This window comes from Erythranthe guttata, chromosome 9 (genome assembly GCF_056151865.1).
Source record: "Erythranthe guttata isolate IM_541 chromosome 9, IM_541, whole genome shotgun sequence".
NCBI lineage: Eukaryota > Viridiplantae > Streptophyta > Magnoliopsida > Lamiales > Phrymaceae > Erythranthe > Erythranthe guttata.
The window spans coordinates 9218003-9231547 of NC_142541.1; the positions used below are offsets into that span (position 1 = coordinate 9218003).

The 13545-nt window shown below is 33.2% G+C and overlaps 1 protein-coding gene across 1 annotated transcript; it reads right to left on the bottom strand.

The window, feature by feature from the left end:
- Window positions 1-4049: 4049 nt before the first annotated feature.
- On the bottom strand, window positions 4050-10326 carry LOC105962906 (agamous-like MADS-box protein AGL27). Its single transcript, XM_012987255.2, has 7 exons — window positions 10021-10326; window positions 6228-6294; window positions 5307-5368; window positions 5119-5218; window positions 4736-4777; window positions 4547-4585; window positions 4050-4465 (listed from the first exon to the last, which is right to left on the bottom strand). The coding sequence occupies exons 1-7, from the start codon at window positions 10203-10205 to the stop codon at window positions 4394-4396; spliced, it is 567 nt and encodes a 188-aa protein (XP_012842709.2). The 5' UTR covers window positions 10206-10326; the 3' UTR covers window positions 4050-4393.
- Between the last annotated feature and the right edge of the window lie 3219 nt (window positions 10327-13545).

Below are 13545 nucleotides of genomic sequence, written 5' to 3' on the forward strand. Positions count from 1 at the left end.
CCGGTTCCAAAAAAAGTGAACCGCGAACCGGAGTGAACCGGCCCAGAACCGGCCCGAACCGGGCCATGGCCGTGTCTACCTGGGGAGGGGGTTGAGAATAGTGATTTTTTATGGCTGCAGTGATCATCATCTCCACCTCACTCTTAGTGTACATGCGTTCGTTTGCATGAGGTGGGGTGGATGGTGTTGACGTTTTTAGCTGCGTATTCTGTAGGCAAGAACTCAAAAGAGTGACAATCGGAGAGGTGAGGGGCATGACTCTCTCTGCCAGGAGTGATCACGCTGCCACTCGGCTTATCGGTCCGAGTCCGCGGCGATTCAGTAGGGGGTGGTTCTTCACGTGCTGCCATGTCTAGCTCCTTTTGCAAGTTCCGGGCGGTGGTGTCTTCATGCTCCATATTCTCTACGTCCCTGCTCAGATCCGGTCCTCCAGGGGCATATAATAGTTTTCCCCGGAAGTTGTTTTACCAAGAAAATAGTTTTTTTCCCACAGACGGTGCCAATTGATTTGTCCCTTCGTAGCTGCTTCTATGAAATGACAACAGATCTTCTTTCCAATGCCGGGAAACTTAGACCGTCGGGATACCTGCAACGCTGGGAGGGGGTTTCCGGCGGGAAAGCTCCGACGATCAAGTTAGTTGAGAGTGATGATGATGATTATTTTGAGTGTAGGGATAATATTGTATCTTATATATTTTAAAAGGGGAAAAATGACTCCCTTTTATAGATGTGAAATCTCCTGCCTTGAACTCCAGGTTGTCCCTATTAGGGTTTTTTTCTCAATGGCTTCTTGGGCCTAAAGTTCACAGTTGGGCCTTCTGGATGTATCTAATAGACGTAACTCGCCTTTTCTTTACCTGGGCATGTACTCCCTCCGAGGCATGTACTCCCTCCGAGTACCAGTATACCGAGGTGTGGATTGCCGCCTCTTCATTAGGCCAAACCTCGAATTAGCTCTTCGGTGTGAGCGAAACCTGAACTGGTCTCCAAAGTAACCTAGGCTGGACGAAGTAGCCTATATCAATATTATTGTATAAATGTTTGATAATTATTATTTTTGAACAAAAATAATTGATTTTATAATATAATAACTATAATATTTCATTTTATTTTTCAGTTATTAAATTAAAATAATATGTAAACTATGTTCTATAGGTTACATACATAAATCATGTATCAATCTGTTATGATTAGTTACCCGTGGGGCCACAGTGTACTTTTGAGTTTTGAGGTTTTATTGATTCTATTTTTGTGTGCAATTTTCTGCTTAAGTCTACATTTTGACATTTTGTCTTATTTATTTAACTAATCGCTTCCGAAAATGCTTTCATTGAAAAGCAACAAAAACTACCTCAAACGATGCAGAATGGAGAGGGGATTAGGGTCCCCATCACTTGCAACCCGAGACTATGGTTTCTTGCCTGCGGTGCTGTGGTTTCCGTTAACTGATGCTTTCGATGTTGTTCGGAATCGAGTTGGATTATATCCATTGGGGTATTTCATCAAACATTTGCTAGCGAACTCCGTTAACTTGTTTTTCCAATCTCCTCCAATGAGAACAAACTGAAATTCTGTACGAATTTGAAATAGTTTATTAAGTTTTTTGCCTTAACATTTTATTTTTCTTCTTCTGAATGGGGTTTTTTGATGATCAATCTATACATACAACATAGGTCTTAACAGTCTTTTTCCCTATGTACTAGGTATATATGGATTAGTCTAGCATCAGTTTTGTTCTTGTCTTTCTATGTTGTTGTGGATGTCATTGGTGTCTTTGCACCATTGTTTTTGTGTTTTGGTTTGTGCTATATTTTTTTCTCTGAGCTTTACCTTTCACTTGTTTTATTGGATGTATAATATCTTTTTGCTCTTCTAATTATCATTGGTGTCTTTGCATCATTTTTTTTGTTTTCAATTCCATTTGAGGTATCTTGTTTCTCTATCTTGAAATTTATCTTTCAATTATTCCGTTACAAAGGGTTGATCTTATATGGGCATACGAACCCCAACAAAATATGCAAGGCTTTGCAAACGAGGCATTAAAGTCAAAGAGGAAAGCCTTAGCACAATTACATAGCAATATGAAGGGGAAAGAAAGCCTTCTCTCACACTCTCTTTGCGAAAGTGTGCCCGTCGGCTACTTATTTCTAGGGGTGGGCATTCGGGTCGGGTTATTCGGGTATAACCCGACCCGGTCGGGTATTACCCGACCGGATCGGGTAATTTTTGACGTAAGCGGGTTTTTCCCGGGTTCGGGTACCCGGTGCTCCCAAACCAGGTCGGGTCCGGGTATTAGAAATCCTACCCGGGTACCCGATCGGGTACCCGGTTGAATTTTTTTTATATATATATATATATATATATATATATATATATATATATATATATATATATATATATATATATATATATATATATATATATGTCTGTATATATATGTATATCTTAAGTAAATTTCGAAAAAGAAAAAAAAAAAAGAGGAAAATAGCAAAACCCGAACCCGACCCGAACCCGACCCGAAATAACCGGGTACCCGGTTGCCGGGTACCCGGTTATCTCGGGTCGGGTTCGGGTAATTTTTTTTTTTTGCAAAAAACCCAAATAACCCGAATAACCCGACCCGACCCGAATGCCTACCCCTACTTATTTCCCTTCTTCTCTTTTGGTCATACCCTTCTCTTCTTTTCTTTTCTTTTCTTTATCATATTTGAAAATGTCCGACTTGTTACTTATTCTATTCAATTTGGTGGAATTCTATTTTTGATTGAGTTATGGGAGTTCTTTTTAGTTTCAAACGCTGAATCTGAGTTTTTCAGACATTTGAATACATAATTGAAATTTGTTGTCCCATGTTCGGTTTCTAATCAACATGTATGCTAATTGGATATGTTCAACTGGTTACTTATATTTGCGTTTGTTTATCCCTTCGAACAGAGTTTAAGCGTGTTATCTAACTCTCGGTTTCTAATCAACATGCTACAGTGATATTAATTTGTTGGTTCATTGTGCAAGTTGTAGGCAATCACTGATACATGGCTTTTCATGATTAGTATGTCGAAGGTCTTAAATGTTTGATTAATCGTTTTCCATGGCGAAGGCGGTCCCAAACGTTTACGATTTTGGTGTAAATGTTTTACATGATATATAATTTATTAATGTATGAATTTTAATTTTAAAATTATATAGTTATTTTATTAGAATTATTATATATGTTTATAATTTATTCTTGATTATTTATATGTGAAAAGAACATAATAAGTTGAGAATTCGTTCCAACTTCCATCTCGAGTATTATTTTCTTAGCTTTTATATTTTAAATTAATAGATATATTCGACTTAATTTAAGAAAATAATTTGAATTTCAAATAAATATTAATTTGCATAAAATCCCCTTGTATTGTAGAAAATATGCACTAAATCTCCCTATGTTTTGTTTTGAGATCACACCGTGGCTTGAACTTTCTCTCAAATGAGGAGGGGAAACTACGTTCCTAATACTCCCTCCGTTCCTAAATAACTGTCTCTTTTCACTTTTCACGAAGATTAAGAAACTCAATAAATATATCTTGATTTTAGAAAAATCATATAAAAATGACTAAAACAACCTTTATTATTTAATAATTTATAAGAGAAAATTAATAATTAGATTTTTATTAATAAGGTTAAAACAGGAAAAATGCATTTAATGCAGTATTGAAAATCTAAAGTGACAGATAATATGGAACAAAAATATTTTTAAAAAGAGACAGTTATTGTGGAACAGAGGAAGTAATATTGAATTTTTTTTAGACACGTGTAGGATTTTGAGTGGAACTTGTGAGTGCTAAAATGGCGAATACAGGTACTAGCTCCTAGTTATGATGCATACATCAATTATTCTGCATTACATTAAGACGGCCAAAGATTATTCATATTAAGCTGATAATACAAGTGAGTCAACTTGTTTATGTTTCTTCCCTTAAAACATATATAGTTTTCCTTCACCATCCTTAGAAACATCGACTATGTACGTTTACAAGTAGGGAAAATATGCATTCATCTTCTAGTTTCTTTTCTTTCTGCACGTCAGCAACTAAAGGAAGCCTAATTTTTCAGGTGAAGATTATTCGACCACGTTTTTTGCAGATATAGTTTTGTTTTGTATGCAATGATAAAAGTGGTGTGGGCTATATAAGTTCAAGCGTTACAAACAGAGCAATATTTAACGGTGAGTGATACAAAAGCTTGAATACAGAAGAGAGGTCAAGCAGCTTACACACCATGCATGCAACAATAAAGAGGTAGATAGATATTCCTCTAGCAGCTTTTATTTATGATTCTGCGGATTTTTTTATTTATTTTACATATAAAAGTTTGAGATCGAGGTCCGGTGTTGTATGCTTCTATTTGTCGTTTAGCCATCTGCGGAAAAGTTGAGATCTATTACCACCTTCTCTTTCTTAGCACAAATATTGCCTTCAACAATCTGTAAGATGTAAACAATTGCGTGTAATAAATTCATTTTTATGTAATCATAATTTATATGCAGGGTATCAACTTTAATAACCTCATTGACATGTTTTTTTTCTTCTTCCAGCATCTTTTCCTGTTCACACAATATAAGCTGTTGTAATCACTTATCTTACTTAACGTGAACCAATTATCCGCAATAAAATGCCCTAGCAACACACACACACACACACTGGAGAATACTCGGATACAACAATATAATGGTGGCAAAAATAGATTTCCGCACCTTTTCCTGAAGGCTTGACTGAGCATCTGTCACCAATTTTGTCTGCATGAAGTAATAAATTATGACATCACAATGTTGTATGAATGGAACTTAACCTTAATAAGTTTTTACAGGTTGACAAGAAACTGGAAAGAAGTCCACTAATCAAATGTTCAAGAGGTTCGAACATTCTTGCCACATAAGCTCAGCTCATCAAAAAGGTAAACAAAAACGACGATATGAATTCAACTTCTCTAGTTCATGAAATCGCATTGATATACCACACACACATATTCATAACTGGCTCTTGAACAAACTTTACGAGATAAAAGCTAACAAGAATATAATTATTTTAAGACAAATGTATCATAGCTTTGCTTGGTCCAAAAAAAAAAACATGAAACCTTAGTCGAACGTATCTCAATTAATGCAGTCTCAAGATGTTTCTGCATGAGCCCAAGGTCCGCCACACTTATCTGGTCAACACGTGGCTCCTTAAGTTCACTATGGGAAGAAATATAACTTATGAGTAAACAACCCCAAAATCTTTGCAACGAAAACAAAATAAAATTATTAATAAATCGGGAGTTACCTTCCAACTGTTTTGAGAAGCTCACTATATGAAAGATAATCACCGTTTCTGGAGTAAAGATCCTGCCAATCAAATCACCTTGTGAAATAATGAATGCCCTTATATGTAGATTAGTGTGTATATTTTGAAGAAACTTCTTCTTTATTAAAACTATGTTCCCATCTCTTATAAGAGTCGCCTCATTCTATAATATTATTATATATCTGGCATTTCTAATCCATAGCTCTATCATTTTAGAGCAATTGTGAGGGATTTCAAATCTCTTCTCATTTGGACTTGTTTTAAATCACCGAGTCCAAAGTGTCTAAGGCTCCATTTGGATGGAAGGATTTGATTTGGGGAAGTTATTTGAAACGACTATGATTTGTAGTCATTTGAAATCAACACGAATGACCCAATTTATAACTAAAAAGGAGGAGTGTGGATTTAAAATCCTTCATCAGATCTCTCAATCCAAACTAGTGCAAGAAATTTGTTATTATGGATTTGAAAACCCTCCTCAAAATCGTACCATCCAAACGGAGCTTAGAGACTTTACTTCAAACAAAAAATTGCCTTCCTACTTTGGTTCGAAGTAATGAATCACATCAGTTTGTAGATTTATTTCTATCCGTGGAAGAATTATTAGGCCTCAAATATTACACGAGACCGATGACTACAAAAATTCCAAACACCACATATCTCACAAGAATAAATATTATCAATCAAATTCATGTATTTATTAATATCACCAATCATGTAGTTATATGACATTCGTGCAAGATTATGAAATTATCTTCCCTAATTGATAAGTGATAATATTTCAAATTTCAGTAATGATCTCCACATTTTGACAATATAAATCTGAGTAAGACTTGTGTATTAAGTTTTTTTTTTTAGTTTTTTTACTTCCAAATTCATTGTCAGAGGCATAAATCTTACCTCTATATCGCAACCATCTTTCTCACTCTCGACTCGACTTTGATATTGTTGCAGGACCTGCGCCATGCTGTTTAATAACAACAACAACAACAATAAACCTTAATGCTCATGCAAAAACAAAATAATATTGAGCTACAACCAAAAGAAGAATAAGAATGCAATTGGAATAAAGCTAAGGCAAGAAGAAATGGAATATTGGAAAGCAGATAAGGACACATTCATAAATTGTCTAGAATGTGTAGCATTCATTCCTTACAAACGTACAATATATTTTTGTTCTTACATCGCTAGTACGTAGAATATCCATATATTCTTTTTTCGATTAAAAAATAAAATGAAATTATATCTTGCTCGTATATATGGAACTCTTAAAATGTGACCAATCAACCAATAAGCAACATGAACTTCTAAATAAGCTCGAATTTTTCATTTGAACTCGTGTCTTAATTAAAAAGTGAGGTTTGTAATACTTTTTTTTAACATATTAAATAATGTTAGACTAGACGTAGGAGAACAAGAAAACTCGACATCAAGGTGCAAACATAAATGCATGATCAAAAGAGGATTTGCCAGTTAGGAGCATGAACTTGGGGCCAATGTTAACTTGCAAGATCGAGTACAACAAGACACTTTGCGTAAAGGGTCTTGAAAGACCATTTAATTCTTTATTTGGGGTTCTTTTTCTCGATTTTTTTTTTCAATCGATAGTTACCTAATTTTGATTATTAGTGTCAAAAGTTTAAAGTGAAATCATCACAATTAAAAGAAAGTTCAATCGGGGGACCAAAACATGATAATATCCACAGTGTGTGCTAAAAGATTTATCTTTTATTGAGGGTATAATAAATCCTACACATGCAACAGAACATATTAGGGGTGAACAAAAAAACTGAAAAACCGAAAAATCAAACCAAAAAACCGAAAAATCGAGCCGTTTCAAACCGTACCGAATAACAAACTGCATGTACAATTTTTTATTTTTAAAATACCGGATTATTCGGTTCGGTATGGTGGAAAGGTAAATAACCGAATCGAAAAAACCGAAACTATAAAATGACTTCACTTGACATAATATATGTATTATTTTACCCTAATTTTTATTTTCTATCTTTGAATTTCTTGTTTCATTCTAAGCATTTCTTCATAAATTGAGACATTGTATTTTATTTATTTAGTAATTGAAAATTTACTTGAGTTCATGGTTTTAATAATATAGTAAATGAAAGTAGGAAAAAAAATAAAGCATAATACATCATCTAAATTACGTTGTGTAAGTCCTATGGGATTAAAGATTTTATATTTTCATTGCATTTAGTAAGTTGTGAAAGTAATTGTAATTGTATTCTTTTGTTGTACAACTTGAATATATAATTACTCTTGAACTGTAAAATAACCGAAACCGAACCGAAAAAAACAGAAAGAAACCGAACCGATAAAAAACCGACAGACACGGTTTTTAATTTTACAAAAAACGATATATTCGATTCATGTTCGGTTGTAGCCAAAAACCGAACCGAGCCGGGCCGTGCACACCCCTAGAACATAACCTATTTATGGTTAATAGCACTTGTGCCCGTATAGTTTGAACTTTATGCACATGAACTTCTTGTACTTTCAATGTAGAACATGACCCCTCGTATTTTAATATAAGCCTATAATACTCGAGAATGTATATTAAAACATTACATGTATTTTGGCAACAACTTGCTCTTATTGTCCTTCCCTATTTAAAATTAATACAAGGTAAAAAAAAAAAAGAATTATCATAATAACTTCAAATGCTCCTTTACTTATTTATTTTGAAATTATACTTTACATGGTAAAACGAATAAAATAATATTCTTATTATCTGAATAATAAATAAATTATACTTGTTGAATAACAATAATATTCTCTACTGATATTAAATTTGCTAAAGTACGTACTAGCATTAAAATAAATAATTTGTTACAAATAATAATATTATTATAAAATAATTTATGAAAAGTTATACAAAGATGGAAAGTTTATATGTGATTCAACAAAGCTTGTCATATGCACGAGGGTAACTCGTGACAATATAATATATATAAGATGGCTCTCGAAGCACATGACTATCAAGTATTAACAAATACTAGTATGAAACAATTTTTTTTCCAAAGGAGTTAATATATAATTTTTTTTTTTTTGTCAATGATTGAATGACAAACACTAATGTTGTGTAGGAGTGTGCACGGGTCGGTACGGCTCGATTTTTGCAATAAAGGAAACACGTACCGACAATATTGGTATTTCATATTTTAAGAACCGAACATGTCGTGTTTTTTCGGTTCTGTGTTAATCAATTTCGGTGTCAATTCGGTTTATTTTTTGTTTCGGTTTCGTCTAACGGTTCGGCATAAAAAACGACATTTGATTTACAGTGAATTTGGACTTTCATTACATTTGTTTGAGAAAATTAACAAATAACAACCCAAAGTTAATTAATAAAAAAACATGTCACTTGGAGGCGTAAGGATAAATGCGCGCTAGAGGAAGACGGTAAATATTTATACTATATATCAAAACGACGTCGTTTTGTATAAGGGGCATGCTAAATCCCACATTAAAATTTACTAAATCCCACACATTAATTAAAAAAAAATATCTCTCTACTTATATTCTCTCTAACTTTTTTCTATGATGATCTTTTTCCAAATCACTCAAAATTCGTTAATCTTTCACGTGAATAATCATAAAAAGTGAGTTTAGGTTTATTTAATATTTTTCAATTTCATTATGCATTTTTAATTATTTAAATTCATATCAATTCGATTTTTTTTTCTCAAATTCCACCTTTATTTTAGTTTGAACATGTGAAGATTTTTCTCAAATTCGAACTTGGAATGATATGGACGTTTTTAGTGTGTGATTTTGTGAAAAAAAATAGGGAAAAATAAGAAGGGTGGGGAAGGAAAAGATGAGATTTTTGAGAGAGAGAAAATTTCAATTGTGTGTATGATTTGGTAAAATTGGTGTGGGATTTAGCATATCAGTTTGTATAAATAGGTTTGGTTCGGTAATTTTTTTATTCTCCATACACAAACCGATATTTTCGGTTTTTCAAAAAAAAAAAAAAACATTACCGTATATGCAGTTTTAAGTCAAAACGGTGCATATCGGTTCGGTATTTTTGGTTTTCGAATTTTCGGTTTCTCGGTTTTTTTGCTCATCCCTAATGTTGTGTGCCTTTAAAAACACACGTTATGCATTATTATTATTATAGGTAAAAAATAAAAATTGAAAACTTAAGAGCAACTTCAATAGGGAGGGAGATATCAAAATGGAGTATCAAACACTTAATTGGTGTTTGATGTAATACTTTGATATTTCAAAAAAAAATTATGTGCTCCTCCTCATAGTTATCAAATAAAGTATTATCTCTTTATGCTTTGAGATGTCTTTATTTTTCTAAAAAAAGTCAACGTTGGAATTGCAGGAGCAATTTTTAAGGAATATTTGAGTCCTCTCTTTTTTCTGGGTACGATTTTGCACCTCAAATTCCTCCACCACCATAGGAGTACTTTTGAATTTTCAAGTACCAAAATAGTAATTTTATTATCCGATCCCCCTATTAATTCCTCTCTATTGGAGCTGCTCTAAAAGATCGTAAATTGGGTACTAAAATATCTCAAAAAGTTCTATTTTAGGAATATGAGAACTACGGTTTTGAAAATCCCACCAACCACCAATTTCAACTCTATGTATACAAACAAAAAGAGAATTAAAATAATTAAGAAAAACAAAAGAAAAAAGATTAGGCGGTGTTAATTACCTATCGGTGCTACAATACTCATAAAGTTTTCCTCTCTTGGAGAAGAAAATGGCGGCCACGTCGACATCGCAGAGAACAGATAACTCCCTCGCTTTCTTAATTAAACCATTTCTTCGTTTTGAAAAACAAATCATTCTCGCACTGTTCTCCTTGATTCGCTTGATCTCCAGCCTTTTTCTCCCCATTTTCGGTAAACAAACGGAAATCTCTCTCTCTGTTTCTTTTTTCTTTTTTCTTTTCTAGAGAGAGAAAATAAAATAAAATAAAATAAACTTTTCTAATTATTATGTGGATAAAACAGCAGCCGCCTTTCCTGGCCAGCATATTCTTGTTTCTTACACACAGTGTGTGTGTGTGTTCACTTACTAGAGGAGCTGGGGTAATCTATATCCCGAGGATAATTGGAATCTTTCATCTTTGGTGAACTGTGAGAGTGATTTTCTACCTAGCTGTAACTTTTAAAACAATAAATAAATAAATAATAATAATATATATGTGCGATTACTAACGTGTGTATATTAATAAGAGGGGTTGTCGTGGATAAGTCCTCAACCAAACATGTTTATTATTCTATGTTTATGAGCTATATCTCTTTCATCAATAAGCCCATCCTTTTAATAGTTATTATAAATATAGGAAACATTCATGTACATCTCAATATTACCCTCAACCATTTATACTCAATTCTTAATTGTAACCCCAATTTAATTAATTTTGTCCACAAAAATCTAGTTTTGACCACAAAAATTCAAATTTGACTTTTTTTTGGAGCATCATTTAATATGCTCCAATTTCATCATTAACTTAATTTAATATCAATTTGACGTTGACTTTTTTTAGTGTTTTTTTAAGTTTTTTTTTTGATTTTTTTTGTTTGGTTTGTTTTAGTTTTTTTACGTCCGCCGCTAAACGTTGACCGTAATTGTGCTATCACCGACAGTAAATTAAGGTAATAATACTGTCAATGAGAGTTAATTAACGTAATTGTACTGCCGTTGACAATACATTTATGTAATTGTTCTGCCGTTGACAGTAAATTAACGTAATATTATTATTTTTTATTTTTTGTTATTTTTTTTTATTTTGTTTGATTTGTTGACAAGTCAACGTAATTACATTACTGTCGTTGACAGTAAAATAACTGTAAACAACATCAATATTATTGTTTTTTTGGTTTTTTTTTTGTTTTGTTTGAGTTATTTACGGAGTAACGTAATAATATTACTGTATATTATTGTAATATTACTGTAAACACAATAATATTATTGTGGTTGACGGTATTATTACTGTTGTTATAGTTATATTGCTGTCAACCACATCAATATTATTATTTTGTTTGGATTTTTTTGTTTATTTGAGTTATTCACGGAAACGTAATAATATTTCTGTCTATTATTGTAATATTATTGTGGTTGACGATAATATTACTGTTGTTATAGTAATATTACTGTCACTCACATTAATATTAATTCTTTTGGTTTTTTATTATGTTTACATTTCTTGGACGGTCAACATAGTAATACTACTTTATTACACAATAATAATGAGTTTTGTTGTGTTAATATTACTGTGCTAGAGATTAATATAGCAATATTACTCTGTAAAACTGTAGTTTAGTTAATTTTACTGTGTTTAACAGTAAGATAGTTAATATTACTGTCAATGACAGCAATATTGTTGTTTAAACGGAAAAAAATTACAAAAAAAAAGAAAAGAAAAAAAATCGAAAAAGTCAACGCCGGAAACCGGCGAAAAAATCCGGAAGAAGAAATAAAAATAAATAAAAATTTGAAAATTCAACGCCGGAAACCGGCGAAAAAATCCGGAAGAAGAAATAAAAATAAATAAAAAATTGAAAATTCTTGAAAAAAAAAATATTTTGGGTCAAAATTGAATAATTTATGAAATTTGGGGTCAAATTGAGGTTGAATAAAGTTAATGATGAAATTAGATCATATTAAAGTATGAGGAGTAAAAGAGTAATAGAGGTTTAATGGAGAGCGGAAGGAAAGAAAATGAGAATGGATTTTTGGGCGGCTGATGGGGAGGATCACGTGTTCATAGAATAAGTAGGGTTTAATGTGGATGAAAAATAGTAGGGTAATATAGGCACACCACTTAAAATAAGGATTTATGCTAAATTGAAATATGAAATTGGGGGGCTTTCACTAATATGCTAAATGAGATTATATCCATCATAATATACTCAAATGTATTCGGGAATTTTCACTAATTATCCCAAAATAAAAAGAAGGAATTTCAACTTTTTTGAAACGTATTATGCATTCATTGAGCATTAATTAATTCATATCTCTTAATACGAGGTTATTTATATGCTACACCTGAGTGAAAGTTACACTTGGTGAATTTTTATCATTGATCTACTGTTAGGTATTGGTTCTTTCAGACTCAGCCATAGATCCGTAACAACTGGAAAGAGAAATAAATCAATATAATGTAAAAAGAACGGCTCAGTTCCCTTTTCCAGTGTTCATTCAGTCGATCCAAAGTCTGGTGGTAACACCAACTGAAAACAAGCACCAAGCAACGACCACTGATCCAAAACCCTAGATCTGACCCCCAATCCTCACTCTGAGTTGACTCACCAACACATGCACAGTGAACTCAGTAGATAACTCACCCTCTCCACTCAGCACAAACCCAAATTTCTGCACTCAAATTACCGAAACCCTCACAGAAGAGGATTAAGGTCAGAAATATCAAGGTTTGAGTCAAAGGTGAATCACACTTGTCTCTCTCTCTCACCACAGTATAAATACATGGAGTTTCAACGGTCTTCAGCATTAAATGTGTTGCGACGGCAAGGACACCCATTGTCCGGCTAGACCTGCGACGGTGTCGCCGGAAAACGACAATGGGTGACGAAACACTGTAGAGAGAGAAGGGGACAAGATGAAGAGAGAGAAACGGCGCAGCAGAAGAATGCTGCTAGGGTTGAGAAGGGTTAGATGAATGGGGCAAATGGATGGCTCAGATTGAAGCCCTAAACCAAACGGTTCAGATCTTAGTTTGACTGGATCAGTGGGCTTCGGTTGCATTGGACCCAATTTCACAAGTTGGGCTGTATTTATTAAGAGATCGGCCCAGATCACAAACAGATCATTTCTATTGGGCTCAAACTTAACAAATTCTCCACCTGAGACCAATAAAAGGATTATTATGAACACACTTAATGGATTGGGATCATCATTGCCATAACTTTGAATCTTAAACACTAATCACACAGATTGTAGTAAGAGATTCAAAAGTATTTTTTTTCACGAAGGAGGAAATCACCAAGATACAGAAAATTTTAACATCACAAAGAAGTTAAAATAACAGAAGCTATCACAGAGAAAGCAATAAAAAGCTCGCACACAGCAAGCAGACACACACATGTCTAATTCAATCATGTTTTGAGACAATGTTCAAGATTCTCAAACATGATCTCAATTTTTCCACAGGTAGGCACTTAGTGCCCTTGTCAGCAGGGTTGAGTTCAGAAGGAATTTTCTCCAGGTCTAT

Coding starts and splice junctions, on each gene's coding strand:
- LOC105962906 (XM_012987255.2), bottom strand. CDS start 10,205: ATGGGGAGAAAAAGGCTGGAGATCAAGCGAATCAAGGAGAACAGTGCG. Junction 5,369..6,227: donor AAGATGGTTGCGATATAGAG/GTAAGATTTATG, acceptor TTTGATTGGCAG/GATCTTTACTCCAGAAACGG. Junction 4,586..4,735: donor AGTCAAGCCTTCAGGAAAAG/GTGCGGAAATCT, acceptor TTGTGTGAACAG/GAAAAGATGCTGGAAGAAGA.